This window comes from Dipodomys merriami, unplaced genomic scaffold (assembly GCF_024711535.1).
Source record: "Dipodomys merriami isolate MVZ:Mamm:240054 unplaced genomic scaffold, mDipMer1.0.p SCAF_188, whole genome shotgun sequence".
In the NCBI taxonomy this organism is placed as follows: domain Eukaryota; kingdom Metazoa; phylum Chordata; class Mammalia; order Rodentia; family Heteromyidae; genus Dipodomys; species Dipodomys merriami.
The window spans coordinates 2,293,017-2,320,345 of NW_027203248.1; the positions used below are offsets into that span (position 1 = coordinate 2,293,017).

At 38.8% G+C, this 27,329-nt stretch overlaps 2 protein-coding genes and 1 pseudogene across 2 annotated transcripts in view; 2 read left to right on the forward strand and 1 right to left on the reverse strand.

Annotated features, from left to right (window-relative positions):
- Positions 1–12,107, reverse strand: part of Epsti1 (epithelial stromal interaction 1) — a 121,402-nt gene extending 109,295 nt beyond the window's left edge. The window contains exon 1 of the mRNA XM_070026709.1: positions 12,035–12,107. The gene's annotated coding sequence lies outside the window, so the exon portion shown is untranslated. The remainder of the gene's footprint in view (positions 1–12,034) is intronic.
- Positions 9,702–10,606, forward strand: LOC138830300 (N-acetylneuraminate lyase pseudogene; annotated as a pseudogene).
- Positions 12,100–27,329, forward strand: part of Dnajc15 (DnaJ heat shock protein family (Hsp40) member C15) — a 41,714-nt gene continuing 26,484 nt past the window's right edge. The window contains exon 1 of the mRNA XM_070026710.1: positions 12,100–12,204. Coding sequence (XP_069882811.1) covers positions 12,100–12,204 — 105 coding nt within the window. The remainder of the gene's footprint in view (positions 12,205–27,329) is intronic.

Genomic DNA, 27,329 nt, shown 5'->3' on the forward strand with positions numbered 1-27,329 from the left:
GATCTCCATTTGAGGTTCACCCAGGCAGAAAAATCTGAGACTCTTATCTCCGATTAACTAGCAAAAGGCTAGAAGTGGAGGTGTGGCTCAAGTGATACTGTGTCAGTCTACTGCAGGAAGAGAAGAGGGATCAATCAAAAGTACAAGGCCCTTAGTTTAAGTCCCCAAACTAGCATACCAAAAATCTAATTTTATCATCTGGGTTGATGATAAAATCCAAATGAGACCATTTCCCCTTTTGTTTTTTCTGTCTAAATTGCATGACTTCAGTACACGGCTAATACAGTTTTACAATAATCTCTTTGTATTTTTTTGAAACAAAAAGATTTTCTAAAATATAAAATGGATGTTGGGTGGTGATCACAATCTGTCTAGCCTGAGCTCAATTTTTCTTGCTCAGACCATCTAGCTGCTAAATCTAGAGATTTTTTTTATGTTATCTGTGGGTACTTGGCATTTATTCTTTATTACTGCATGCTTTTTGAAACTTTCTTGAGTTCCATGACCCTATTCTTTCATGGTCTCTTCTACTCTGGCTCTTTATTTGTAGTTTCTGTCATTCCCTCCTCCTTCCTTCACTGTCCCATCCTTTAGTCTTATTGTCCACAGTTATTCATAACCCTCTTAATATATTTTTTTCTAGTTAGTAGGAGAGTTAACAATGGGAGAAATGCAGCAATCACTCTAGATTCTACCCTTTAACCTCTTTGCTTAACCTCAAGTCTCCTTTAAAGGTGTGGGAGTGGGGGGAGATGACATGAGGTAGGAATCTCATCTGTGTCTAGATCCTCCTGATCCTGATGTAATCCTTAAGGGCTGAGATTAATGGTGGATACCAGCTAGTTCACCTACATGCATGACTCAAAATACTTGATTGTAAATGAAGAAAACTCAAGTGAAACCTAGCTTTAAAATAAGGTAACAGTTTTCTCAATAAATTGTTGGTATTCAAAAAGATAGGAAAGGGATTTTCCTGTTTAAATGAGAGATATGATATAACCATCTACTATGGTATGGACTTTGTTTAGATTCTGAACTAAACTATTGTTTTCTGAAGCAATCAAGGAAATTTGGATATGAACTGGATATTAGATGACATGGAAATTTGTTGATAATTTATGTTTTATTAGGCATCACAATAGTGTGAATATGTGAGAATAGTTCCACATTCAGCAGGACCACACAATGAAATATTCAGGGTGAAATGTATTTTTACATTATTTTGGTAGTACTTGAATTTGAAGAAAGCACCTCATGCTTACTTACCATTTGTTTAAGGGTGGGCAGGGGCTCTACTGCTTAATTCATACTCCTAGCCCTTGGTTATTTCATCAGAAAAATGAAAATAAAAAATTGATAGAAACTTGACACTTGTTGAATCTAGATTGTGAGGACATGAGGATTTATTATGCTACTTATCCTACATTTCAAACATTTAAATCCTTGAAGTACAGAATTAAAGAAAAATTAAAGGGAGTTCTGACACTGATAATTAAAAGCTCAGAGATGGGGTTAACATCAAGTAAAATTTCATATACCAGTAAACAACAGAATCAAGAATCCAGTTTCCTTGGAATTTCCTCATGGCTTCAAAATCTTCATTCCATCTTAAGACTGTCTTCTAATTCAGAGAGACCATATAGCTAAGTTTACTAGTCAGTCCTAGTTACATTCACTATCCTAAAAGAATTATTTATAGCACTATATTTCCTCCCAAATGTGACCTTGCTTTTGATGATAAATTAATCTGCCACCCTAGTTCATGGTTGTTAAACAGACGTCATCCACAATTAGGACTTCATGCTTCTTTGCTCATTTCCAACTGAAGAGAGCTGCTTCCCCAGAAACACCCAGAAAGCCTTCCCTGTAATTCTAATGTTCTAGAAAGGAAAATGACCCATCTATGAAGCAGAAATGGTAAGGGTGATGGGATACATTGGTTGGTTTAGTTCAATTAGGACAACTCTGAATGTCAAGGATGGAGATAATGCTGATTTCCATTTTGGGAGGGGGCAAAGGAGAGTGAATATAGGGAAGAAACCAATAAAGGTTACCATATTTCTCTTTTGTATGTCCCATCCTATTTCCATAGTTTAGGCTTCAATATCTCTTACTCAGATTATAATAATTCTCTTATTGATGTTGCTCCTTAATTTTGAACTAACTTTAGATTGTTAACTAGAATGATCTTCCTAGCAACATGTGTTATTGTTTGGATATGTTCATGTGTTCAAGGTTTGGTTGTCCTTAATGGACTCTGTGTGTGTGTGTGTGTGTGTGTGTGTGTGTGTGTGTGTGTGTGTGTGTGTGTGTGTGTGTGTGTGTGTGTGTGTGTGTGTGTGTGTGTGTGTGTGTGTGTGTGTGTGTGTGTGTGTGTGTGTGTGTGTGTGTGTGTGCTTGAATTCAGGGCTTGGGTGCTGACACCGAGTTTTTTGTTTATTTGTTTTTGTTTTCACTCAAGGCTAGGACTCTACCACTTGAGCCACAGCTCCATGTCCAGATTTTTGGTGATTAATTGGAGATAAGAGTTTTGGGGATTTTTCAGCCTGGGTTAGCTTCAAACCACTATCCTAAACTCTAGTCTCCAGCATAGCTAGAATGACAATGAGTAACCAGCACCTGGCTTTCCAGAGCCTTTGCAGAACTACTTCCTGACCAGCATCGTATAAATGGCTCTGCTTTTCCACACACTTATAATTTTCTCACCTCACCACAGCCCAGGAACCACAAAAGCAAAGGACCATGGGCTGAAATCCTGAATCCTTCCCTCCCTTGTTTTTCTCAGGAATTTTTGTCATAATGATGGAACCTAACTAACACATTGTGTCAATACTGAATATAACATTTTGTGGTCTTGTATTCACCTATAAGATAAATTATGGATGCCTTTGCTTATTATATTAAACTGTTCAGTATCTGGCCCCTGGCTATTTGTCCACCTGCATCCATTTTTATTTTCTTCATTGTAATTTGAGCTTTAGCAAAACTGAATGGCAGACTCATGGTTTTTTTTTCTAACTCTTTCCGCTAAGCCTGCCTCATTCATACCAATGCAGCAAATTTGTATTCGCACCTCTTCTGTAAGCCTTGGACCTACATTTTCTCACTCCTTCCTTAGACCTTTCTTTCCCTTTGTGCACCCTAGACTTGGTTCTATAGTCCAGTCTCTTTTCTGACTAGATAGGGATTATGGTTGGTGGTTTAGTTGAAAAATCAATTAGATCTAGGATCGTAATACTAATGATATATACTTTATACATCATTTTTAATATCAACTGTAAATCAGCTTTATCACTTTATTTCTCTATCACCTGCAAGGAGCTTTTATAGGTGGTTTTTCTAACAGCTATCACATTATCCCAGTGAAATTTAATACAACAACAGACACACTGCATATTTATTCATGTGCTCTCTATATTTTTAGAGGGCCAAAGCCTTTTGTGTTGATATGGGTTTTCTGATTCAGTTCTGCCTGAAATTTATTCCTTCTTTTCTTTCCTCTTTCTTTTCTGCTCCTTCTTTCCTTCCTTCTCTCCCTCCCTTACTCTATCCCCTTCTCTCTCTAGTGAAGTTTAAAGTCAGGGGGTTGAGATTGCTAGGCAGATACTCTACCACTTGAGTCATGCCCTCAAGCCTTCAGCCTCAAATTTCTTCTGCAGCGATATTCCACCCTCTAAAGATTGCTAACTTGCTTTTGTCTAAAATGATGGAGAAACAAGACTTTTGTTTTTCCTTTTTATTGATTTTTTACTTTTTTTTGTAAATTATATTTTCATTATCTTTAGTTGTACAAAGAGATCATCATGTGGAACAGGACATTTTAAGGACAACCTGAGTATAGAGTCACATTCATGTTTTTCAATTCTTTTCCCATGCCCACCCTCAATGGTTTTCCTTTATAAGAACTTGATTTTATCAGGTGTTTTCTAAGGCATTTAATTCACTTTCCTAACCCCTCCCTTGTACTTTAGCACTACTTAATGTTTAATCAAATTTTATACTTTTAAAGAATTGAGAATCAATACAATACAATGGTTAAGAAGAAAACACTCAAGGAAATAAATAGGTAAAAGAGGTAATATAGCAAGAAATAGTAACACACATAAAAATATAACAGAGAAAACAGTAACTAACATAAACATATGCATACATCTATGTGTACAAAGCATCTTTATTAGAAGTATTAAAATATTTATTTTTAGAGAGAGCAGCAGCACAGTCTAGTTTTGAACTTCAGATTCTCCTGCCTCAGCCTCTTGTTCTGGGATTAGAAGCAAACCTCTATGCTTAGTGTCTCTAACACTTGTGAAGAACTTCCTAGGTTTCAGGCAGTATTAGTCACTTTAACAAGTATCCAATTGTGTGTATATACCACATTTTCTTGATCCATTCATCTACTGAGGGGCATCTGGGTTGGTTCCAGATCTTAGCTATGGTAAATAATGCTGCAATAAACATAGTTGTGCTGGTAGCTTTAGTATGGTCTTGTTTGTGATCATTCGGGTAAATGCCCAAAAGTGGGATTGCTGGGTCATAGGGGAGCTCTGTGTGAAGTCTTTTGAGGAACCTCCATACTACTTTCCAAAGTGGTTGAACAAGTTTACACTCCCACCAACAATGCAGTAGGGTTCCCTTGGAATTCTATGCCTCCATCAGAAAGACTGACATTCCCCCATTTGTTAGGAAATGGAAAGACTTGGAAAAAATTATATTAAGTGAAGTCAGGCCCAAAGAAACATAGGTCCCATGGTTTCTCTTATTTGCAATAACTAGTATATGTCTGAGACAAGCAGAAAAGTTCAGATAAGTTGATGTTAGGCAAAATGAACCCCAAGATAAGGACTCAAATAGGTTTTTTCTTGCTATTTTTTCTAACATATTTAGAAGGTGATTTTTTTGTTGCTTTGTATGTCCCTCCTCCATGGTATAACCCTGTTCTCACTGTATTTGATGTTAGTATAATTTGTGGAGGGGAAGGGAAAATTGTTTGAATAGGGATAGAGGTGGACCCATTGTAACAATGAAAGGTACAAGATGCTATGTCCAAAAAGGAACTTTACAACTTTGGTGAGGGGGGGGGGGGATGGACAGATGGAAGGGCAGAGACGGTAAGGAGAAACAAAGGAGGGGGCAACAATGCTTGATAAGAAATGTATTCATTACCTTGTTCATGTAATTGTAACCCTTCTGTATGGTACTTTCACAATAAAAAAAAACCCTTATTAATAAAAAAAACCAAATATCCAAGAGAAACTATTAAAAGAAAAAGTTCGGCTATCCATGCCGAACTTCAAACTCTACTACAGAGCTATAATAACAAAGACAGCATGGTACTGGCACAAAAACAGACCCGAAGACCAATGGAACAGAATAGAAGATCCAGAAATAAATCCACAGGCCTACAGCCAGCTGATATTCGACAAAGGAGCCAAAGACATACAATGGAAGAAACACAGCCTCTTCAACCGCTGGTGCTGGGAAAACTGGGCAGCCACATGCAGAAAACTAAAAGTGGACCCCAGCCTATCACCATGCACCAACATCAACTCAAAATGGATTAAAGACCTTAACATTAAACCTGAATCTCTGAAACTACTGCAGGACAGAGTAGGAGAGACACTTGAACTAATAGGCACAGGAAGGAACTTCCTGAACAGAGTCCCAGGGTCACAACAAATTGGAGAGAGACTCGACAAATGGGACTACCTTAAAATAAAAAGCTTCTGCACAGATAAAGCTATCGCAACCAAGCTAGAAAGACAACCAACTAATTGGGAAAAAATATTTACCAGCAATATATCAGACAAGGGGTTAACATCCTGTATATACAGGGAACTCAAGAAACTAATCCCTCCCAAACCCAACAAACCAATTACTAAATGGGCAAGGGAACTAAAGAGGGACTTCTCAAATGAAGAAATAAAAATGGCAAAGAAACACATGAGGAAATGTTCATCATCCCTGGTGGTGAAGGAAATGCAAATAAAGACAACCCTGAGATACCACCTTACCCCAGTCAGAATGTCCCACATCCACAAATCAGCCAACGACAAATGCTGGAGGGGATGTGGAGAACGAGGAACGCTATTACACTGCTGGTGGGAATGTACACTCATACAACCACTTTGGAAAGCAGTCTGGAGGGTCCTTAGAAAGCTAAAGATTGACCTCCCTTACGACCCAGTCATACCACTTCTAGGCATCTACCCTGAACAACAGGAACCAATATACAAGGACACGTGCACCTCCATGTTTATCGCAGCACTGTTCGCAATAGCTAGGATATGGAAACAACCTAGATGCCCCACCACAGATGAATGGATCCAAAAATTGTGGTACCTATACACAATGGAATATTATGCAGCCATTAGAAATGACAAAATAATGGCATTTGCAGGGAAATGGATGGAGCTAGAAGGAATCATGTTGAGCGAGGTAAGCCAAGAACGAAGAGACAAACGGTACATGGTCTCCCTGATAAGTGGATGATGAATCCAAAATGTTAGGTGATATGACAAAACTAACAGGACTTAAGAAACAAAGAACTCCCACTCATCTGGTTGAACCACTACCAAATATCCCCATGCTGCTGATCACATATATGGTATATAACATATGAGCACCGTTATATATTACAGACTGTGATAGACAATTTGCTCCAGGAAAGTTAGAATGAACTTGTGACTTTAAATGAGCATCATTATTCCACAATACTGTGAATTTCCGGAAATTAAGTAATCACTTAATCACAATCAAAAAAAAAAAAAAAAAAAGAACCTTGGGGAAGGGAGGGAGGGAGGGGATGGTAGGGGGAAAAAAAAAAGGAAATATTTATTTTGGTTTACAGTTTTAGAGGTTTCATCTATCTATGGTCAACTAGCTCCACTGCTATGGGACTTTGGAGAGTCACAAATCATTGTTGTGGTAGCTTGTGGCAGAGGAAGCTACTCATCTCAGATCAGCAAGGAAGCAAAGATTGAGACAGACAGGGTCTAAGACAAGATATAACCTCCAAGAATACCCTCTGTCCCGTTGCAGTGATCTACTTCCTCCAAGCAGGCTTTATCTCCAAACATTTCTACCACCTCCCAAAAATACCATTAAATTATGAATCCAACAGTGGGTTAGTCTACAGATTAGGTCAAAACTCATGATCCAATGACCTTTCAATGATTGGATGCACTAGCTAGAGATCAAGCCTTTATTATATTATTTATATATTTGTTATATAAATTTATTATTTATTTATATATTTATTATATTATTATATTTGTCTTTTACTGGGATACTTCCTAGCCAACCCATAATAGGTACCGCTTTACAAAGTCAACTTAGTCTTCAGAGAGAGGTGCTATTGATATCTATTTTACTGATAAAGCAGCTAAAGTACTGAAAAGTCAACCTTTTTGTTTTTGTGTTTTTACTGCAAGTCCTTTCAAACAAAATATTAGTTTTTACTGAGATGCTTCCAAAATATATTACCTAATGTCCACCTTTCTTTTATAAAACCTGTTGAACAAATACAAAGTGTGTTTGGAATGATACAACTAATGAAAGTAAGCTGGTGAAAATGGAAAGTCTCTGCTCTTTCAAGAAATCCTAAAAAAAAAAAAAAAAAAAAAAAAAAAAAAAAAAGTTTCTCTAAATCAGGAAGCAATCCTTGCAGGGAGAGAAAAGTATTTCACTACTCTGGTTTTAATCTTTTGTTTTTTAAGGCAAGCCAATCAAAGAACTAAATATTGAGAGCTGAGTAGTTTTTGTGGATGAGTTTTTTTTTTTTTTCTTTCAGTCCAACTGTTTCTGTAGCAGTATATACCTGAGGTCACAGTGGAAAGGAGTTCAGTCAAGTCCATAAGAAGCCAGCAATCTGTTCTTGGTATGTTGAAGTCTGACCTAAGACACAACCCTGCTGACTCCCCATCCCTTGCTATCTTCCCCTGTTTGGCTCTGCCTTACTCCTGGATTCTGCTCCAAAAGCTTTTCTCCTGTTCTTCAGCTGGTGCATCTGTTCTTAAAAAATGAACCAACCAACAAACAAAAAAGCTCTGGTTCATCTAGGTCTTACTCTAATTACTCATTTGCTGCTAGGGTACACTTCTTATATTCCTAAGACTGTAAACTTATTTGTTTGCTTGATGCTAAAGGCCCTGTGCTTAGTATTGTTTCTGATACCCAACCAATACCCAATAACTATTAAGTGAATAAATAGGTGAATGAATGACCCTTAGGTCCCATTCCAATTCACTTGCTTTATGCACAAGTGCCCTTAGAACTGTGAATCAATTTAATAAATACTAATTTCTGAAGTAAGATGTTTCTGAAGGTTTAGAGTATTTTTAACACAGTCCTACAGGCTAATGTTTTTCAGTTCTTTGTTTATAGTTGACATATCTGGCCCCTTTCCTCTTTCATCTACAATTTTTTTAAAAAAGTCTTTCCTATTCTTTACTGACCATATCAGTGGTTGAGTCCCCATCAAATCTTCTCTGATGGTCCCTGATAAAAGTGATCAGCCAAACTATGAACTCTACACTGTGTCTGTTACTGAGTTCTTTTTCTTTTTATGTAATACTTACAATTTCCCTGCATCCAAATGTTAGACAAACATTACTGATTCTATAGACATAGAAGATATTTGGAGAAGTTAATGGGCATTTTCAGGAAACCAAGAAAAGAAAATGATGACTCACACACTAGAAGTCAGTCCTCTTCCTTCCTCCCTCTCTAGGTCTCTTTACACTGCCAGTGCAAATTGCTCATATGTATTATTACTTTTGTTGTTGTACTGGGGTTTCAACTCAAGGTATTGTGCTTGCTAGGCAGACAGTCTACTGCTGAGCCAGTCTCTAGCCCTTTATTTGCTGTTTATTTTTAAGATGAAGTCTCACTTCCTGCCCAGGTGTGCCTGGACAGTGATCTTCCTATTTTAGATTTCTCTTTATAGTTAGAGTGACAGGTGAGCACCATTGTATCCAACTTCTCCACTCAGACAATCTTGTAGTACTCTTTGCCTGGAGCTGGCCTAGAATCTTGGCCTTCTGGGAGATTGGAAAGACAGGTATGTACCACAGTTTTCAGTTACTGGATGAGGAGTCTCTTAAATTTTTCTGCCTGGGTTGGCTTTGAACTGTGCCCCTCCCATTCTCAGCTTCCCAAGTAGGAAAGATACTGGTTTGAGCCTGTATCTGATCATACTTTTATTATCTTCCCTACTGTAAATTCCTCCAGGCTCTAACTTCTTCTTTTTTTTCTTTTTTTTTTTTTTCCTAATTTTATTTATTGGTTTAGAGGTGACATACAGCAGGGTCAAGTAATAAGTACATTTCCTTTCACATAATATCATCTGTTTCCTCATTCTCTCCCATTCCCCCCCCCCACTGTAACTTCTTAAGCATACTAGCATACTAATTAACTACATAAATAAATACAATCTTAAAACTTTAAATTCTGGAACAACAAAAATAAAGGGATTTTTTTCAATCAGCTGATTTTGCAATAAATATTCAAGGCAAAAGAGCTTCTATATTGGTACAGGAACTGGAAAATACTAGCTTCAATTGTTGGTTAACTTTTGCTCCAAAAGTTTGACCTAAAAATTAATGAGCTGGGGATACAGCAATGGACCCCGGCAAGCGCAGCCCACCATACGCAAGGTGGACCACAACCACCTGGCATTTGGGCAGACTTTCTAACTGCTGCTCATGGCCTCCCCAAAGAAATTGCAGGGTCTTGTCGTTGCCACCATCACACCGATGATGAGAATGGAGAACTCAACTTTTCTGTCATTGGCCAATATGTGTACTACCTTCTGAAAGAGCATGGAGTAAAGAATGTTTTTGTGAATCGCACAATAGGCGAAGGCCTATCCTGAGCATGTCTGAAGCATCACCTGGTTGCAGAGGAGTAGGTGACACAAAGGAGGAACAAACTGGACCAGGTGGTAATTCATGTGGGGGCACTGAGCTTGAAGGAGTCACAAGAACTGGCCCCTCATGCTGCAGAAATAGGAGCCGATGGCATGGCTGTCATTACACCATTCTTTCTCAAGCCACATAGCAAAGATGTCCTGGTTAATTTCCTAATGTAGGTGGCTGCCAGTGCCCCTGAATTACCATTTTATTACTATCATGTTCCTACTTTGACAAGGGTAAAGATTGGTGCTGAGGAGTTGTTGGATGAGATTCACAATAGGTTCCCCACCTTCCAAAGGCTGAATTTCAGTGACAGGGATCAGAATTGGCAGCAATAGTTTGCTGTGCTCTTTGGAGTGGATGAGCAACTGTTGAGTGTCTGATGTTGGGAGTAGCAGGAGACGTGGGTAGTACCTATAGCTACCTGGTAAAAGATAAACCAGATGTAGGAGGCTTTTGAAAGGAAGGACTTCCCTTCAGCACTGAACAATCAGTTTTGCATCCAGAGACTTATCAACTTTGGAATCAAACTAGGTTTTGGAGTATCACAGACCAAAGCCATCATCTAGTCTCTGCAGCTTCCACTGCCGAAGGCCACCAGGAAGTTCACTGATCATGATAAAGCTAAACTTAAGAGCCTGGATTTCCTTTCTTTCACTGGTTTAAAGGATGGAAACTTGGAAGCTTGTAGCTAGTATCTCTCTATCCATCAACAATGAGACCTAATTACTAAAAAAACATATTCTTTTCTCAGGGTCTTTTTAGATGAACTAAACCTCTTATCCAATGAAATCTCACATTGGTCAATAAGTATTTAAGTCTCTGTTTTGAGCCTAACATATTTTTTATTGTGAATGGTTGGGGGGGGGGGCTCTAAAAGGAGTCATGAGCCTTAAGTCATTCATTTCACAAAATTTTGGAGAGAATTTTCTGTGTGTATGGCTAAAAGGGAATCCAGGAGAAAACTGTAATTAGTTTCATCTGCCTTCAGGAGCTCCCATTACCTAGATGATTAATTCTTAACCTTAAAATTCTCTAAGTTTAAACCACTTTCACTTGGCATCAAGGAAAACTCTGAGCTGTTGCAGTGAGGCAAGCAGTTTAATACTAAATTCAAAACGAGCCAACTCTATATACCATCTCACTTGGCTCCTGAGCTGGCTCTACAACTCTACTTTCAGAATAATTTTGTACTGTTTACCCTCCAGTGAGGCCAGGTGAGGACTTAAAAATTCCTCCAAGTAAAGGGACTTGTAGGATGGTGCTATAGTTTGGAGGTAGTTGGTCACTCCAAGGGAAGCTTAGTTTTTAGTGTGATGATGTGGAAGATGATAGAACCTTTACAAGATGGGACCTGTTAAGAGGTGCTTAAGTCATGAGGACAGCCCTTCAGATGTCATGCAGCTCTCCTTCAGTGAGTTTTCCAAGACTAAGTTGTTAAAACAGCTTGAGCTTGACTCCTAAATTGTTTATTGACTTTCTGACTGGGATGTGATCTTTCCACCTCACGTATGTTCTTGCCACCTGACACCATTCGCTATGAAGTTTCACCAGCAGAAATTGGTGCCGTGCCACTGAAGCCCTAGAACTAGGAGCTAAGTAAACTTTTTTTTATAATGTTAAAAAATTAATGAGTCGAGTTAGCAAAAGACAAAAAAGGCCAATTGTGGGCAATGAGGTATTTATTTACTTGCTTAAAGTTTCTTCTCTGTAATTTCACTTTAAAAATAGCCATTTTGTGTGGGTAGTATAAGCAAACTGCTTCTTCCTAGGCGGGAGAATTAAATAGAAATGTGTGTTTAGTTGTGGGTGGGGAGGAAAAAAAAAAAAAAACCCACCAAGAATTGGTCAGGAAGCCTCAGGCACGTTGCAGCCCAGACCCTAGGGCACCTGTGGTGGAGGCCCCACCCACACTAGCACCTAAGGTTCAACCTTTGGCTTGTGAATCAGAAACAAAACAAAAAAGCTGCTAAGTCCCAGCACCCTAGACGCAAGACTCTGTGGTTGGATGTCCTGCGATTGGATGGGGCACGGTGAGCCAAAGTGGGGTGCGGACAAACTCCTCCACCGAGAGAGCTAGCACCTGGACCGGCGCAATCGTGACATCACTTTCGCGCCCTCACCAGTGTGTTCCTGCGGCCGCTCCGTAGCCCGCGCCTCCCGCGCGCGTCTCCCGGGCGGCGTCGCCATGGCTGCCCGTGGGGGCGTCGCGTCCTCGGGTGAGGGGCTGCGCTACGCCGAGTACTCGCCTGCCGCCGCCAAAAGGCCCGACGCCGAGATCGACCACGACCTGGTGAGTGCGGCCGGCCGTGCCCTCCCTTCCCGGCGGCCGGCTGTCGGGGGCCCTCGCGGTGCGGGCGCCGCGGAGCGTCCCGTCCGGGCCCCCTCGGGTCCCCACTCCTGCCTTCCGTCACCTGCCGTCCTCCGGGCCCGCCGGGGTTCCCGGGAGGCCGCTGCCGGCACGGCGGGGACGACAGCTCCCTCCGTACCTCTGCTGCCTCAGGGAGCTTCCAGTCTGCTCTGTCAGTGTCCCGGATGAGGCGGGGGGCGGCCGGGCGGGGCGGGCCGGGGCGGGCCGGGGGCGGAGCGGCCGGGGCGGGCCGGGGGCGGGCGGTCCTGTCCTCGGGGGAGGGGAGTGGGGGGAGGGGGAGGAGACTGGAGAGGAGGGCGTGGGTCCGTTTCTTCCCACAATCCTATGAAGGCCTTTTATAATCCTCACAGGAAACGGGAAAAGGGTGCTTCAGAAAGTTTTAAGTAATGTACCTAGGTTTATTCCCTTCATCAATGGCAGGCCTAAACTCTTGCCTCCATGACTTGCTGACTTCTGAGAAATACGGAGTTGTGGCTAAGAAGTTCAGTCGGCTATAGCTAGGTAAGGTTAGGTAGGGGGAATCGCTTTATAAAGTGATGTAAAAATCTCCGTATTAAGATGACTTGCAAGGTAGTTGGGAGCCCTGGTAGTTTGAAGATAAAACTAACAGGGGTTTTACATTTGTTGTTATTTTACTTACAAGAGGAGAGGGTGTAGGGTTGAAGATAGCACACCTCTGGAGTGGTGCAGCCACATGCAGTCTAATTAATGTTCTAGTGACTCAACAGGCCCTCTCATAACAAATATTTTGTAAAATCTCCCGTGATACCCTGAAAATCTGAAATAAGATTAAATATAAAAATTTAAAGATCAGTGTAATGCTCTAATCAAAAGATACGGTGAAATTAGTATGTGATCAGAAAATAGTATGATGACTTAAATTTGTAAATAGACAAAACTACCATTAGAAGACATACTGGAGTTATCATGTTACAGGCATATTGCAACAGTACAAAGAATCACTGTTCATTCAGCTATAAATAAAAACTCATATATAGTTATATACATATATTCATGTGCATATACTGGGGCTTGAACTCAGGGATTTGTGCTCTTGCTTGGCTTTCTCGCTCATGGCTGGCATGCTCCATGAGCCATACTTCCAATTCTGGCTCTTTGGTGGTTCATTGGAGATAAATGTCTCAAGGATTTGTCTGCCTAGGCTGATTTCACACCTGGATCCTGAGATCTCAGCTCCTGAATAGCTAGGGTTATAGTGTGAGACACTTTTATTAGAATTCATTTGTTATTATTATTATAAGTCAGAGCCTCACTGTTTATTTCCAGGCTGGCATCGAACTTGTTATGTGGACTTAGTCTGGCTTCAAACTCATGATTTTCCTGTCTCATCTCTCTAGTGACAGGATTACAATTATGCATCACCACACTCAGCCCTCTCAGATTTGACATTTCAAATACGTAACATGGTTGTAATCAACAAATTGGTATTTCCCAAGTGATAATGCAAGGTAAAATCTTGGACAAAAATGAATTTTTCCTTTCAATTTATATGATAGTTGCATTTATGGAAAATTTCATCTACACTAAAGTAGTATGTATGTATGCCTGTATGTATGCCTGTATGTATGTATGTATGTATGTATGTATGTTTTCAGGACTAAGACCATCATAAACAGGTTGCTTACCCACTTAATGACTTTATTCAGACAGACACAGTTCTTTATTGTGTTGGGTTGTTTTATACACGTAAAACTTACAAGATCAGTGGTCCCCATCTGGGGACTACTACTTCTTATCTAAATTGTTATGCAACTGAGGTGACCCTGATAGGGTCTCAGAATACCCCTAGGAACCCTTCTGCATCTATTGAGACTCATTCTTCCAACCAGTGACCAGTGAGTTAGAAGACAACATTGTTCATAAGAACTTTAGGGAACCTGAAAGTACTGAAAGCATGAAGAGGCTGACAAGTGGGTGTTAGGGGAAAAAATAACCTTGAAAATTGTAAAAATGTATATAGTTGTTAAAAATACAATGAAATATAATTTTAATGGGATTTAACACAAAATAATCTAGTGGCTGTATTTGTCAAAAGCTTTCTTCTTGAGTAAGTTTGCCTTTAGAGAGTAAGAATTAATATTTAAGCTGGGTGCCACAGTGGCTTATACCTATAATCCTAGCTACTTAGGAGGTTGAGATGGAGGACTGACCAAGGTTTAAAGCCAGCCCAGGAAGCAAAGTCCTTGAGATTCCATCTCAAAAATAACCAGCAAAAAATTAGAGCTAGAGGTGTGGCTCAAGTGTTACAATATCAGCCAAACAAGCAAGCTGATTAAGTGTGTGGTCTTGAGTTCAATGACTAGTACCAGTAGTGGCAGAAGAAAAAATACCTGTTTAGAAAACTACAAGGATTTTTAAACATAGACAAAATACCTATATAGTTGTTTGGATACAATTAATTGTTGAATCATCAGAGGTCTTAGTCAAACTTGGTTCTAGCAGATCTGGTCTTACAGAAAAGTAGAAAAGTTTTCATTTAAATGGTAATATTATAAACTTGTAAAGCAGTGTATATAAAGTAGTAGCCATTTAGTTTCCAGTATTTTCTTAATGTAACTTCTGGTATTATAATATAACATGTAAGAAAATTGGTCACATACATCTTTCATTATAAGCAAACCTAATACACAGCTGTTTAAGCCTATCAAACCTATTATAAATTTATTCATTATCAAAAGTAGTAGAGCATTTCTATTTTTCCATCAGCTGTCCTAAAACATATTTTAACAGTTTTGTTGCTTCTTTTGACAGTCATGTGGATTGCTTATAGTATGTCCACATTTTAATGGTAATTCTTTCCATTCATTGTATTACACTAGGAGGCTAGAATGTAAGCTCTATGGGCAGCAGGGACTTTATTTGCACTCTGGTATGTATTTCTATATTCATATTGGCTCTGATATGGGGTAAGCCTTTAAAATTAATTCTCTTGCTTTTGGTAGTGTGAACATCCCATTGTCACCAGTTAATTTTCTGCAGTACAGACAATAAAAAATAGTATTCTTGTGAAGTTCTAATGGCACCATGAATGGTACCTGTTTATAAAGTTACCAAAGTCCAATTTTTTTTCAGGGTTGAATATAGAAGTCTTCATGGACTGACCTTTGAATGGCTTACAGCCCCATTTCCCATCCCCTAGCCACTAAGTACACTATGCTGTACTTACTTGAAATTCCTCCACTTCTCTGAAATCTCACACTTTTGTGGCTTTGTGATAGCTCTCTATTTTGACTGACATTCTTTGTGAAGCAAACTCCTAGACCTTTTTGAATATTCAGCTTACATTATTCAAAGCCTTCTCTGCCCTAGTTCTTCTTTAGTAGAAGAAAGTTGTTTTCATCTTGTGTATTTCCTTGAAAAGTTATGCATACTTATAATGTATCAAGATTACTAATACCCATATTTGTGTAAGTACCTAGAATTTGAAGGCCCCAGGAAAAAGCTTTTTATACTTCTGTGATTAGTATAACTGGGCATAGTGTTCATGTAATTATTTATACAACTTTTGTTACTGTGAAGTTTAGTTATAAATAAATGTGGATGTTTGAATATGATATCTTTGATTCTAATATCATATTGATACATAAAATTTCCCATGTATTCCTTTTACATGTTAAACCTCTAAGGGAGAATAAAAAGAAGCATCTGTTCCTGTCTTGCAACTCTTTTCTTTTCTTTTTTTTTTTTTTTTGTCTGTCGTGGGGCTTGAACTCTGGGCCTGGGTGCTGTCCCTGAGCTCTTCAGCTCAAGGCTATCTCTTGAGCCACAGCACCACTTCTGATTTTCTAGTGGTTTATTTAGAGATAAGAGTCTTATTGACTTTCCTACCTGGGCTGTCTTTGAAGTGTGATCCTCAGATCTCAGCCTCCTGAGTAGCTAGGATTAACAGGTGTGAGCCACCAGCACCTAGCCTTCACAACTCTTTTCTTAGAACTTAGCACAAGATCTGTGCCAAATAAATGTTTGCAGGTTTATGTGACAGATGACAAATATTTGTTGAATGAGTGAATAATTTACATTTTTCCTCTCTCCATTGCAACTAGCACCTTTGTTTTGAGGAGGAAAAGTATTTTTTCCTTTCTCAGTTTCCCTCTGGTACAACCTGAATTCAAATGGGACAGTCTCTTTCACATTTTATACTTTCAGGCAATTTATATCTACAAGGTCATTCATTGCTTGTATTGTTTTGGGAAAATAAAATGCCATAGGGAATTTTTTTTAACAATTTTGATGCCTTTAAATTTTTTTCTTTTCATCAGTAGCAGCAATGAGTGGGCCATGGTCCGAGTTTTCAGAAACTTTGATTCATGGTAGTGGGACATTTAAAATAATTTTTTGTTTTTTATATGTGTATTCTTATGTTTTATATTCTTTTCTGGATTACTTTTTCTTAGGATAGATTTTTTTGAATCATAGTTTCTGAACTTTAGGACATGAATGTATTTATGTTTGTTGATTCCTATGATTAAAGTGCTCTCAAGATACATTGTTCAGTTTTGGATTTCCAGGTGATGGTTCTCAGAATACTGTCTTAACAGTTTCTAAGGCTTTGAACTGTTGGTTAAAATGTATTACTCTCATTATTAAAAGTTCTATACTAGAGATATGGCATATTTGTCACATGATGCCATCCAAAAGAAAAGTTAAAAAGGACTAGAAATTCTACTTCTTTACCTATTGGAGTATTTGAACTTTATATTAAAAATACTAATATTGAAAAACAATTTGGGTAAGGGAGAGAGAAGAAGGTGAAATTTTGTGCCAGAGAGGGAAGATTCTGATTAGTAAGGGACAATGGTTTGTAGATAATTAGTTTGTAGATAATTAATTCTCTAATTCTCTAGGGAGTTTAAGAAATGACCTACTAATGTTAAATTGTACTAGACTCTTTAAGGTTTTTGTAAATGGGCTAAAATCAGATAGGGATATTTCATTGTGAGTGTTCACTGAAAAACTATGGGTTGATTTTAATGACCATTGAAAGAGTGTGGGAGTGGCTTCAAATTGCTGCTTAAAAGCAGGAACTCTGGTCTGGATTGAGGGTATCTAACTTCTAGCTATCATTGTTTACCCAGAACTGTTGTTGCAGCTGACAGAAAGCATTTCACTTTTCAGGCCTTAAGTGTCTTCTCTCAAATATGGATTTGGGACAGACTTTTCTCTTTCTATCAGTTCTAAGATTCTGTAACATTTACTTAATGTATCATTGCAGTCAGAAATATCAGCAATGCATTAAGCATTCTATGAAAGCTATTGAAAATGAAACTGAACCATACTACTGTTGTATAAAACTATGCTTTTTACCTAGAATTCTACATGCATTTCTGGTTATATCTTTCAAAATAGAAATAGAAAATAACCAGAAAGATATAACAAAGTTTAGCAACACAGGATATGATTTGGTGTTAAAGAAGGAGTGTTATGGGGGAGGGTGGGTGAAAAGGAAAAACTAATTTGAACTTAGGAAAAATAGTTTAAAACTTTACTCAAACATAGTGTGTAACTTTTCCCCCTTGGTTTTCTTGAGACAACCTCTGTGTAACTCAGGCAGGCCTTGAACTTTTGATATTCCTCTCTCATGCTTAGACATAGCTTAGAACTCTTAATTCAGGAAGTCAGTAGACAAAACAAATATTTAGTAAAGGTCAATATAATAATAAAACAAAAAATTATTGAGTAGGTAAGAAAGCTCCTTTCTTCAAATGTTAGAAAGCAACACTGAAGACATTATTTAAACTTGAAAGAGGTGAATTTGCGACCAGTGAACTAAATGGTAGTATCAAACAAGTAACTCCTATAACTAAGTGATGTTCAAGGTGGGAAAACTGAGCTTTTGAATACAGCCATATCTGAAGCTTCAGTCCAAAGAACAAGTCTCAGAAGTTGGGCTGAGGAATTTAAAATAGGACCTAGCCATATAGAGCCATAAAGCAAAAATAGAGAGCCTACTAATTGTTCTTTCTTCCTAGTATCTCTTGTTGAAACACTGAAGTAATATTAATATTACTCTGGCTTAATTTTCTCATTAGAAATTAGTTTTAAATTTGTCTCTTCAGCTTGTCTGTGATTATTATCTTAAGACGATTCTATAATGTTAGATAGAAAAATCTACTTTATACTTTACAAGTTATCTGGTCTAATCTGTGTCCAAATTATTCCATAGATAATTAGGTAATCTGTTTTTCACATACTCTGTATTTAACAGATATTTTATATATGATTCTGCCTCTTATGCACGTATATGTGCTAAATAGCCAATAACCTAATGGTATAGTGATTTGAGAGCAGAGCCTGAGTCAGAATGTAGTACCCCAACTTAAAATTTTTGTTCTTGCTTGTTCTTGCCAGGCTCCGGTGGCTCACACCTGTAATCCTAGAGGCTCAGGAGGCTGAGTTCTGTGAGCTTTTTTTTTGGGGGGGGGGTCCGGTTGTGGGGCCTGAACTCTGGGCGCTGTCCCTCAGCTCTTCAGCTCAAGGCTAGCACTCTACCACCTGAGCCACAGTGCCACTTCCGGCTTTTTTCTTTTTGCTTACGTGGTGCTGAGGAATCAAACCCAGGGCCTCAAGCATGCAAGGCAAGCTCTACCACTGAGCCACCTTCTCAGCCCCCAGAGGCTGAGTTTGAGGATCGCAGTTCAAAGCCAGCTGGGGCAAGAGAGTCCATGAGACTCTTTATCTACAATTAACCACCAGAAAACCAGAAGTGGCGCTATGGCTCAAGTGGTAGAGTGCTAGCCTTGAGCTGAAGAGCTGAGGGACAGCACCCAGGCCCAGAGTTCTAGACCTGTGACCAACAAAAAATAAAATAAAATAAAATCTTTGGTCTCTCCTTGTACCCTCCCTTTTTGAGGGCACCTGGATCTATCTCATCCTTCATTTCAAGCTTTACTTTTATAACTCAGAAGAATACTAAGGTCAGCTGTCTGTCTAACTATCCACACATCACTTCATCTATCCATTTAGTTAACTACTAGCTTTTATTGAGCTCATATTGTACACCAAGAATACAAAAGTACATAAAACCTGCTTTGCACTCACCAGAGACTGATGTGGTAGTGATGGAAACAAATTTTGGAGATCTGGACTCATAATGGAAAAGTAAAGGGGAAGAATTAGCAGAGAATTGGATATCTGACAATGATGTTGACTTCTTCCATATGCAAATATTTACTTGATCTTTCTACTGTTACTGAGTTAAGGCAGATACATACACCAGCTCCAAGGAATCACAGTACACTTGGCTTTGACCACCATTCCAGAAATCTAATTTAAAAAATGAGCAGTGAGGACAAGAGCTTTAACCTTTAACCTCAATGTGACTACCTGGGGAAGAACAGAGGACAAATGAACAAAAATTTGTCTTCAGAGTGCTTCAGCAGTCTTAGGGTTAGAGAAACTAAGGTGAGGACTAAGCATTTCCATGGAGGTCTGGACAAGGTATGGTTCATCATTACCTCTGATTTTTATTTTGGATTAGCCATGCAGAGATTTTTTTTAGTGCCAAGAAACTTGAGGGCCATTCAAAATTGTCAATATAGACTCATAACAGAGCAGCCAACAAGATTACAAGAACTATATATGTATGTCCTATTGTATAGCAAATGATTTTGAGGACTTTATATCTTCAGATTGGATGTTCCCCACCCTGCCTCTTGAACAATAAATCTGTTTGTTTTTTAAATTTTTTTTCCCTTTTCATATTGAAGATTGAACCCAAGATATGTGCTTTGCCATTGAGCTACAGCTCAATCCTATAAGTCTGTATTTTAGTTCATAATTCAACGTAAGATATAGGCCTAGGAAAGGAAGTGTCAGATGCATAGACTTTTGAGAATCATTGGCAAATAATAATACCCACCCTTTATTATCCTAAAAATTATTCCTAAGAATTTTAAGAAAGAATAAGAAGAAATAAATGTATTTATGGACAAATGAGATAGTAAAAGCAAACTAGTATGTTTTCGAGGTCATGTATTTTGAAGTTGAGAATCAATTTGTAGTGTGTGTGTGTACCTATACCTATAATTGGGACGTGTGTGTGTGTGTACACCTATGCCTATAACTGGGGCTTGATTTCAGACTTCAAGCTCTGAGTTGGCTTTTTCTGCTCAGGGCTAGTATTCTGCCACTTGAACCAGGCCCCTACTTCTGTTTTTTTAGTCAATCAGAGGTAGAGTCTCCCAGATTTGTCTGTCTAGGCTGGTTGTAAGCTGAAATCCTCCAATTTTATCATAGTCTCTTGAATAGCTAGGATAATAGATGCCTGCCATTGGTGACAGGCAACTTTTAACTTTTTTTGTCTTGCCAGTACTGGGGTTTGAACTTAGGGCCTTGTACTTGTTAGGAATTTTATCAATTGAGCCACATTCCTACCCAAACTTTTAACTTTTATGAGTTCATTTTGTTGATCTGTGTCTCTGTGCCAAATGTTGTACATGATTTATAGTAGTACCAAGATTAAATGTTTAAATATAGAATTAATTTGTGAATCATCAACATATACCTTAAAGATCTTTTCTGAGGATTGAAGGTTAGTTTGGTCATAGAGCATTTGCCTAGCATGTGTGAGGCTCTGGATTTGATCCTCCAGGGTTGGGGGACTTCTGTACCAAAAACAGCAGAAATATCAGTGAAGGTTTCTTAGACAGTGCCAAGTGTATGTATGTGTGTATGTGTGTTTCAAGATACTGGCTTATATGTGTGGCAAGCAAGTCTGAACTTAACAAAGTAGATTGAGGTGTAGTCTATACACATTTGCTTCCCAATTCCTGCCAAGATGAAAATTTGGGATAGGATAATTGTAAAATTTATCTTTCCATGATGGTAGTTTTTCTTGAACAAAAGTTCTCCTTCCTCCTTTCTTTGTTTTGTGCCAATACAGTGGCTTGAACTAAGATCAGCTCCCTCTCTCCCTCTCTTCTTTTCTCCCTCTTACCCACTCCCCCTCTGCTTGTTTATTGTGCTGCTGTGGATGAGCCCTGGGCCTGATGCTTGCCAGGCAAACACTCTACCACTGAGCATTACTTCCCCAGAACATTGCCTCTTATTTTGATCTACATATATATCACACCCCCACCTCTCTTCTCCCCCCACCCCTGCTTTCTCTCTTGCAAATTTTGCTGATTTGGTAGTTATCTTTCTTGTTCACTCTCTTTTTTCTCCCTTTCACTTGTTGTTTAAATTCAAAGAGCTTTCTTTGTGGAAATTGAACCAAATAATAAGGCAGCATAAAACACTGAGTTCAGCAAAATGTGATTTGCTTGTGATTAACCCTTGAGAATTGAGTCACTGCAAGATAGCAAGGAAAGAATGTTTTCAAGTTATCCTGCTATTCCTTATTTCTATTAGTAGGTAACCCTCCTCCCTTGCCCCCTGCCACACCAGGTATTATAAATTCATGTTCAGTTTTGCTTAGGGTTTATTTTATTTATCATGGCATGGTTTTAGAAAAATAGATCCAAAAGAAATCTAATGACATTCCTTTCTTCCACTCTGGAGCTTTTTAGTCTTTCCTCTCAGCAAAAGGCAATTTCATTATTCCAGTTATTGAAGACAGTAACCTTAACATACTATATTATTCTCCTTTTCTCAGAAAATAATACTGGTTTTATTTTCAAAATACATAGGACCAGAATTTCACTGTTTTTTTTTTTTTGGGGGGGGGGTCCGGTCATGGGGCCTGAACTCTGGGCCTGGGCGCTGTCCCTCAGCTCTTCAGCTCAAGGCTAGCACTCTACCACTTGTGCCACAACGCCACTTCTGGCTTTTTTCTTTTTTTGCTTATGTGGTGCTGAGGAATTGAATCCAGGGCCTCAGGCATGCAAGGCAAGCACTGTACCACTGAGCCACCTTCCCAGCTCCCAGAATTTCACTACGTTATGTTCTCCATATCTAGCACTAATCACTCCAGTCTAAGTTACCATCATCTTTTTCTTGGATCATTTATAGTTCACTTCTATGCCTCTGCTTTTGAACCTTTGCAGTCTTCTCAATATGACAACTAGAATGATGCTTAGAATTCTAAGTAAGATAGCCCTGGCATCTGCTCAAAACAATGTCTCATATCACTCAGAGGAAAGCTGAAGTCCTTATGTTAACCTGTTAGGCCCTACACCATCTGGTCTCCATGTGATCTCTCTGACCTCATTCCTCTTCCTTTTCTCTCACTTTCTGTCAAGTATGCCAAGCATCCACTTCCCCTTCACATTTTTCCCCTTGCTTATAGTGATCCTCCTTAGAGGTTGACATGCCCTCTTCACTCCATGTTTATATTTTTCAAAAGTCACTTTTTCAGTGAAGCATTTCCTTCTGCTCTGTTTGAATTTTTTGGCTGCCCTATACAAACACACACCTATTCCTTTACTTGCTGTATTTTTCTCCATGGTGCATACACTGTGTAAACCATTCTTGGTATCCTCATTTGTATTATTGTTTCAGTTGCTAAAATTTGGCTTCATAAGTTGGGTGACTTTGTCTTTAGGTAGACCGGACATTCTTTAGTAGCTGTGTGTGTGTGTGTGTGTGTGTGTGTGTGTGTGTGTGTGTGTGTGTGTGTGTGTGTGTGTGTGTGTGTGTGTGTGTGTGTGTGTGTGTGTGTGTGTGTGTGTGTGTGTGTGTGTGTGTGTGTGTGTGTGTGTGTGTGGACACTGGGCTTGAACTCAAGGGGTCTTTCGCTCTCACTTGGTTTTTTCTACTTAAGGCTAGCACTTTAATACTTGAGCCACACATACATTTCTCTAGTAGCTTTTAAATTAATTGAGAGATGATCAGTTGAATAGTCAAGATGATTGCCTTCAAGTGACTATTTGATAAATTGCTTTTGTTTTTGTTATCAGGACTTGAACTTAGGGCCTTTAGCTTGTTTGTTCAGCTAGCACTCTAATACTTGAGCCATGGCCTCCATTTGGCTTTTTGCTGCCGATTATTTTGGAATCTCTTGGACTTTTTTGCTAGGGCTGGCTTCAAACTACAATCCGGTGCATCTTAGCCTTCTGAGTATTTAGGATTTACATGAAAGCCACCAGCACCCAGCTATCTACCCTTTTTATTGAGAATTTCTTACTTTTTCTTTTAATAATTATTTCTTCCTGTTTTCCTTCATGAGCTACAGGTTATCATCATTTTACTTTGGTAAGGAAACTTTTTTTTAATCATTTTTTTATTATAAAAATACCATATAGAGGGGTTACAATTACATGGGCAAGATAATGAGTACATTTCTTATCAAGCATTGTTGCCTCCTCCTTTGTTTCCTTCCCATTCCTTCCCATCTCCCACCCTTGCCCCATCCCTACCCCCCTCACCCCCCCTCCAACCCCTGGCCAAAGTTGTAAAGTTCATTTTTTGACACAACGACTTGTACATCTCATTGTTGCAATGGGTCCACCTGTATCCCTATTTAAATGATTTGTTTTTCCCCTTCCCCTCCACAAATTATACCAACATCAAATACAGTGAAAATGGGGGTTATACCATGGGAAAGGGAAATACAAAACAATAAAGAAATCATCTTTTAAATATGTTAGAAACAATCACATGAAAGATAAAGCATTTGACTACTTATCTTGGGGTTCATTTAACCTAACATCAACTTATCTGACCTTTTCTGCTTGTCTCAGACATATACTAGTTATTGCAAATAAGGGAAGCCATGGGACCTATGTATCTTTGGGCTTGGCTTACTTCACTTAATACAATTTTTTCCAAGTCTTTCCATTTCCTAACAAATGGGGCAATGTCATTCTTTCTGATGGAAGCATAGAATTCCTTTGTGTATATATACCTAATTTTCTTGATCCATTCATCTACTGAGGGGCATCTGGGTTGGTTCCATATCTTAGCTATGGTAAATAAGGCTGCAATAAACATAGTTGTGGTGGTAGCTTCAGTATGGTCTTGTTTGTGATCATTCGTGTAAATGCCCAAAAGTGGGATTGCTGGGTCATAGGGGAGCTCTATGGAGTCTTTTGAAGAACCTCCGTACTGCTTTCCAAAGTGGTTGAACAAGTTTATACTCCCACCAACAATGCAGTAAGGTTCCCTTCTGTCCACATCCCCTCCAGCATCTGTTATTATTAGAGTTCTTGATTATAGCCATTCTAACTGGGGTGAGGTGGTATCTCAATGTTTTGATTTGCATTTCTTTTATGGCTAGAGAGGTTGAGCATTTCTTCATGTGTCTATTGGCCATCCTTCTTTCTTCTTCAGAGAAGTTTCTCTTTAAGTCTTTAGCCCACTTATTTATTGGGCAGTTGTTTCTTTGAGGATTTGTTGTTGGGGGATTTAATTTTTTGAGTTCCAGGTATATTTTAGATATGAGACCCTTGTCTGTTGTATGGCTAGTGAAGATCTTCTCCCAACCCATGGGCTTTCTATTGGTCTTTGCCATGCAGAAGCTCTGCAATTTCATGCAATCCTATTTGTCCAATGGTAAGGAAACTTTAATAGACAGAAGGCCTTCTATTTTCTTTGTATCCCATGAAACTTTTGGATACATTTACTTAGTCTAGGTTATACATAGGCATGATTGCATGGTAGTTTTTTAATTTAACTTGGCTAACATTGTCCATAATATTTTCCCATTTCAAAATATAATTTCACTTACCCATATGGTAAACAGATAATACAAGTTACAAGGGACATCTGTATGGTGAGGAAGCTCCTTTAGGTCCTTTTCATTCCATTCTACAAACCTTTTAAAAACATATGATTTATCGGGTCCTTTAGTAGAGTTTTAAAAATTCAAGAAGATAATACAGTCCCTATTTTCAGAAGTTCACACATTTAAAGGGGTTCAAAATAGACAGATAAGCCAGTTTTGAATAATGTGCTATATTACCTACTGCAGTAGGAAGACCTACTGAGTCTATGAGAACACGGAAGAGTTTTAGAAGTAAGCAAGGAAAACTACTGAGATAATATTGAAGTTGTTTTTGCAGAATGATAATTTTTAGGAATAGGGCACAGTAGAACAAGAAGAGTAAGAACAAAGATGTGAGTGAAGAAGAATATAACAGTGCCTCTCATATTCACAGTCTCAGCCATTTTTCATAACTTTGTTTAACTCATTGTGTGCATTGTATGATATATTCATAGCCCATTTTATAGATGAAAAACACAATGCACATAGAATAGCTTAGGGTCTCAGAACTGGTAAATGTTAAATTGGAATTAGGGCTCAGGCCTGATTGACTTTGAAGCCCATTGACTTTCCATAACATACTCCTCACATATTTAGGGATATAAGGGTAGAAGGATGAGGTGATTCATGTTTTGTGCATGAAAGAAAAATATAAAGGGGTGTGAGACCACTGAAAGTTTTGAATTTATTGATTAGAATGAAAAAGATGATACTTAGTAAGGTTCAAGGATTAACAGCTGTCAAAACCATTTATTGTGCTGGGTGCTGGTGGCTCACACTTGTAATCCTAGCTACTCAGGAGGCTGAGATCTGAGGATCACAGTTCAAAGCCAGCCCGGGCTGGAAAGTCTGTGACACTCTAACCTCCAATAAACTACTATAAAACTTGAAGTGGCACTGTGGCTCAAGCAGTAGAGTGCTTGCCTTGAGCTGAAGAGCACAGGGACAGAGTTCAAGCCCCATGACTGGCAAAAAAACAAACAAACAAAAAAACCAATTGTGTAATGATGCTATTCTGTATGAACTGAGACTTTTCTCTAGCCAGGCTTAGCAGTCTAAGAAAAGGATACTCTGTGGTACCTCTCCTACCATTTTGAAACCAATAAATTCTCTGATTGAGAATTCACCATCTGTTCTTTCTACAACATTGGACTGCAAAATTTTCAATTAAAAATGTTCATGCATCATATAAGGTCAGACAGAATACAATGGGAACTGCTTCTCAGCATTTTGGGCAAGTATAAAGACATAGATTTAAAAATTTTTTAAATCATTGTCCATTCATACCATTTATTTGTGAAAATACAATGTCTTTCCATAGCGACCATGACAAGATTGTTAAAACGTGAATTTCTAGCTGGGCGCCTTTAATCCCAGCTACTCATGAGGCTGAGATCTGAGGATCACAGTTCAAAGCCAGCCTGGGCAGGAAAGTCTGTGAGACTCTTATCTCCAATAAACTACGAGAAAAATAACTGGAAGTGCACTGTGGCTCAAGTGGTAGAGGGCTTGCCTTGAGCTGAAGAGTTCAGGGACAGTACTCAGGCCTAGAGTTCAAGTCCCATGACCAACAACAACAACAAAAAACCCCAAAACCTAATTTTTTAAGTTTGTAAAAAAGAAAAGGTTAGATATATTATTGTTCTCACACAACAGTCTAACTAAATTGTAAAATAACTTTTTTTTTTTGTCAGTCGTGGGGCTTAAACTCAGGGCCTGGCACTGCCCCTGACCTTTTTTGCTTAAGACTTAGTGCTCTACACTTGGAGCCCAGTGCCACTTCCAGTTTTCTGGCGGGTAAGAGATAGCCCTTTTAAGATAAGAGTCTCACAGACTTTCCTGCCTGAGCTGCTTTGAACAGCAATCCTCAGATCTCAGCCTTCTGAGTACAGTAGCTAGGATTACAAACATGAACTACCAGCACCTGGCAAAAAAGAATTTTTTGATGAAGTTTATAATTGATTTATTATGTGTGTGTGCATACACATAGAAAGATTAGCCTTTTCTACAGATATAACTATATCCTAACTGAATTTTGTATAGTAATAACAACAAAACATATCCTAGATTTTATTTTTTATGTCAGTTCTGGGGCTTGAACTTGGGGCCTGGGCACTGTCTTTGAAGGTTTGTTTTTGTTGTTGTTGTTGCTGCTGCTGCTGCTGCTGCTCAAGGCTAGCACTCTGCCACTTGAGCCAAAGCTCTACTTCTAGCTTTTTTTTTTTTTTTTTTTTTGGTAGTTAATTGAAAATAAGAGTCTCACGGGCTTTCTTGCATGAGTTTCACAGGCTTTCCTGCCTGAGCTGATTTCGAACTATGATCCTCAGATCTCAGCCTCCTGAGTAGCTAGGATTATAAGTATGAGCCGCTGGCACCCAGTTCATTT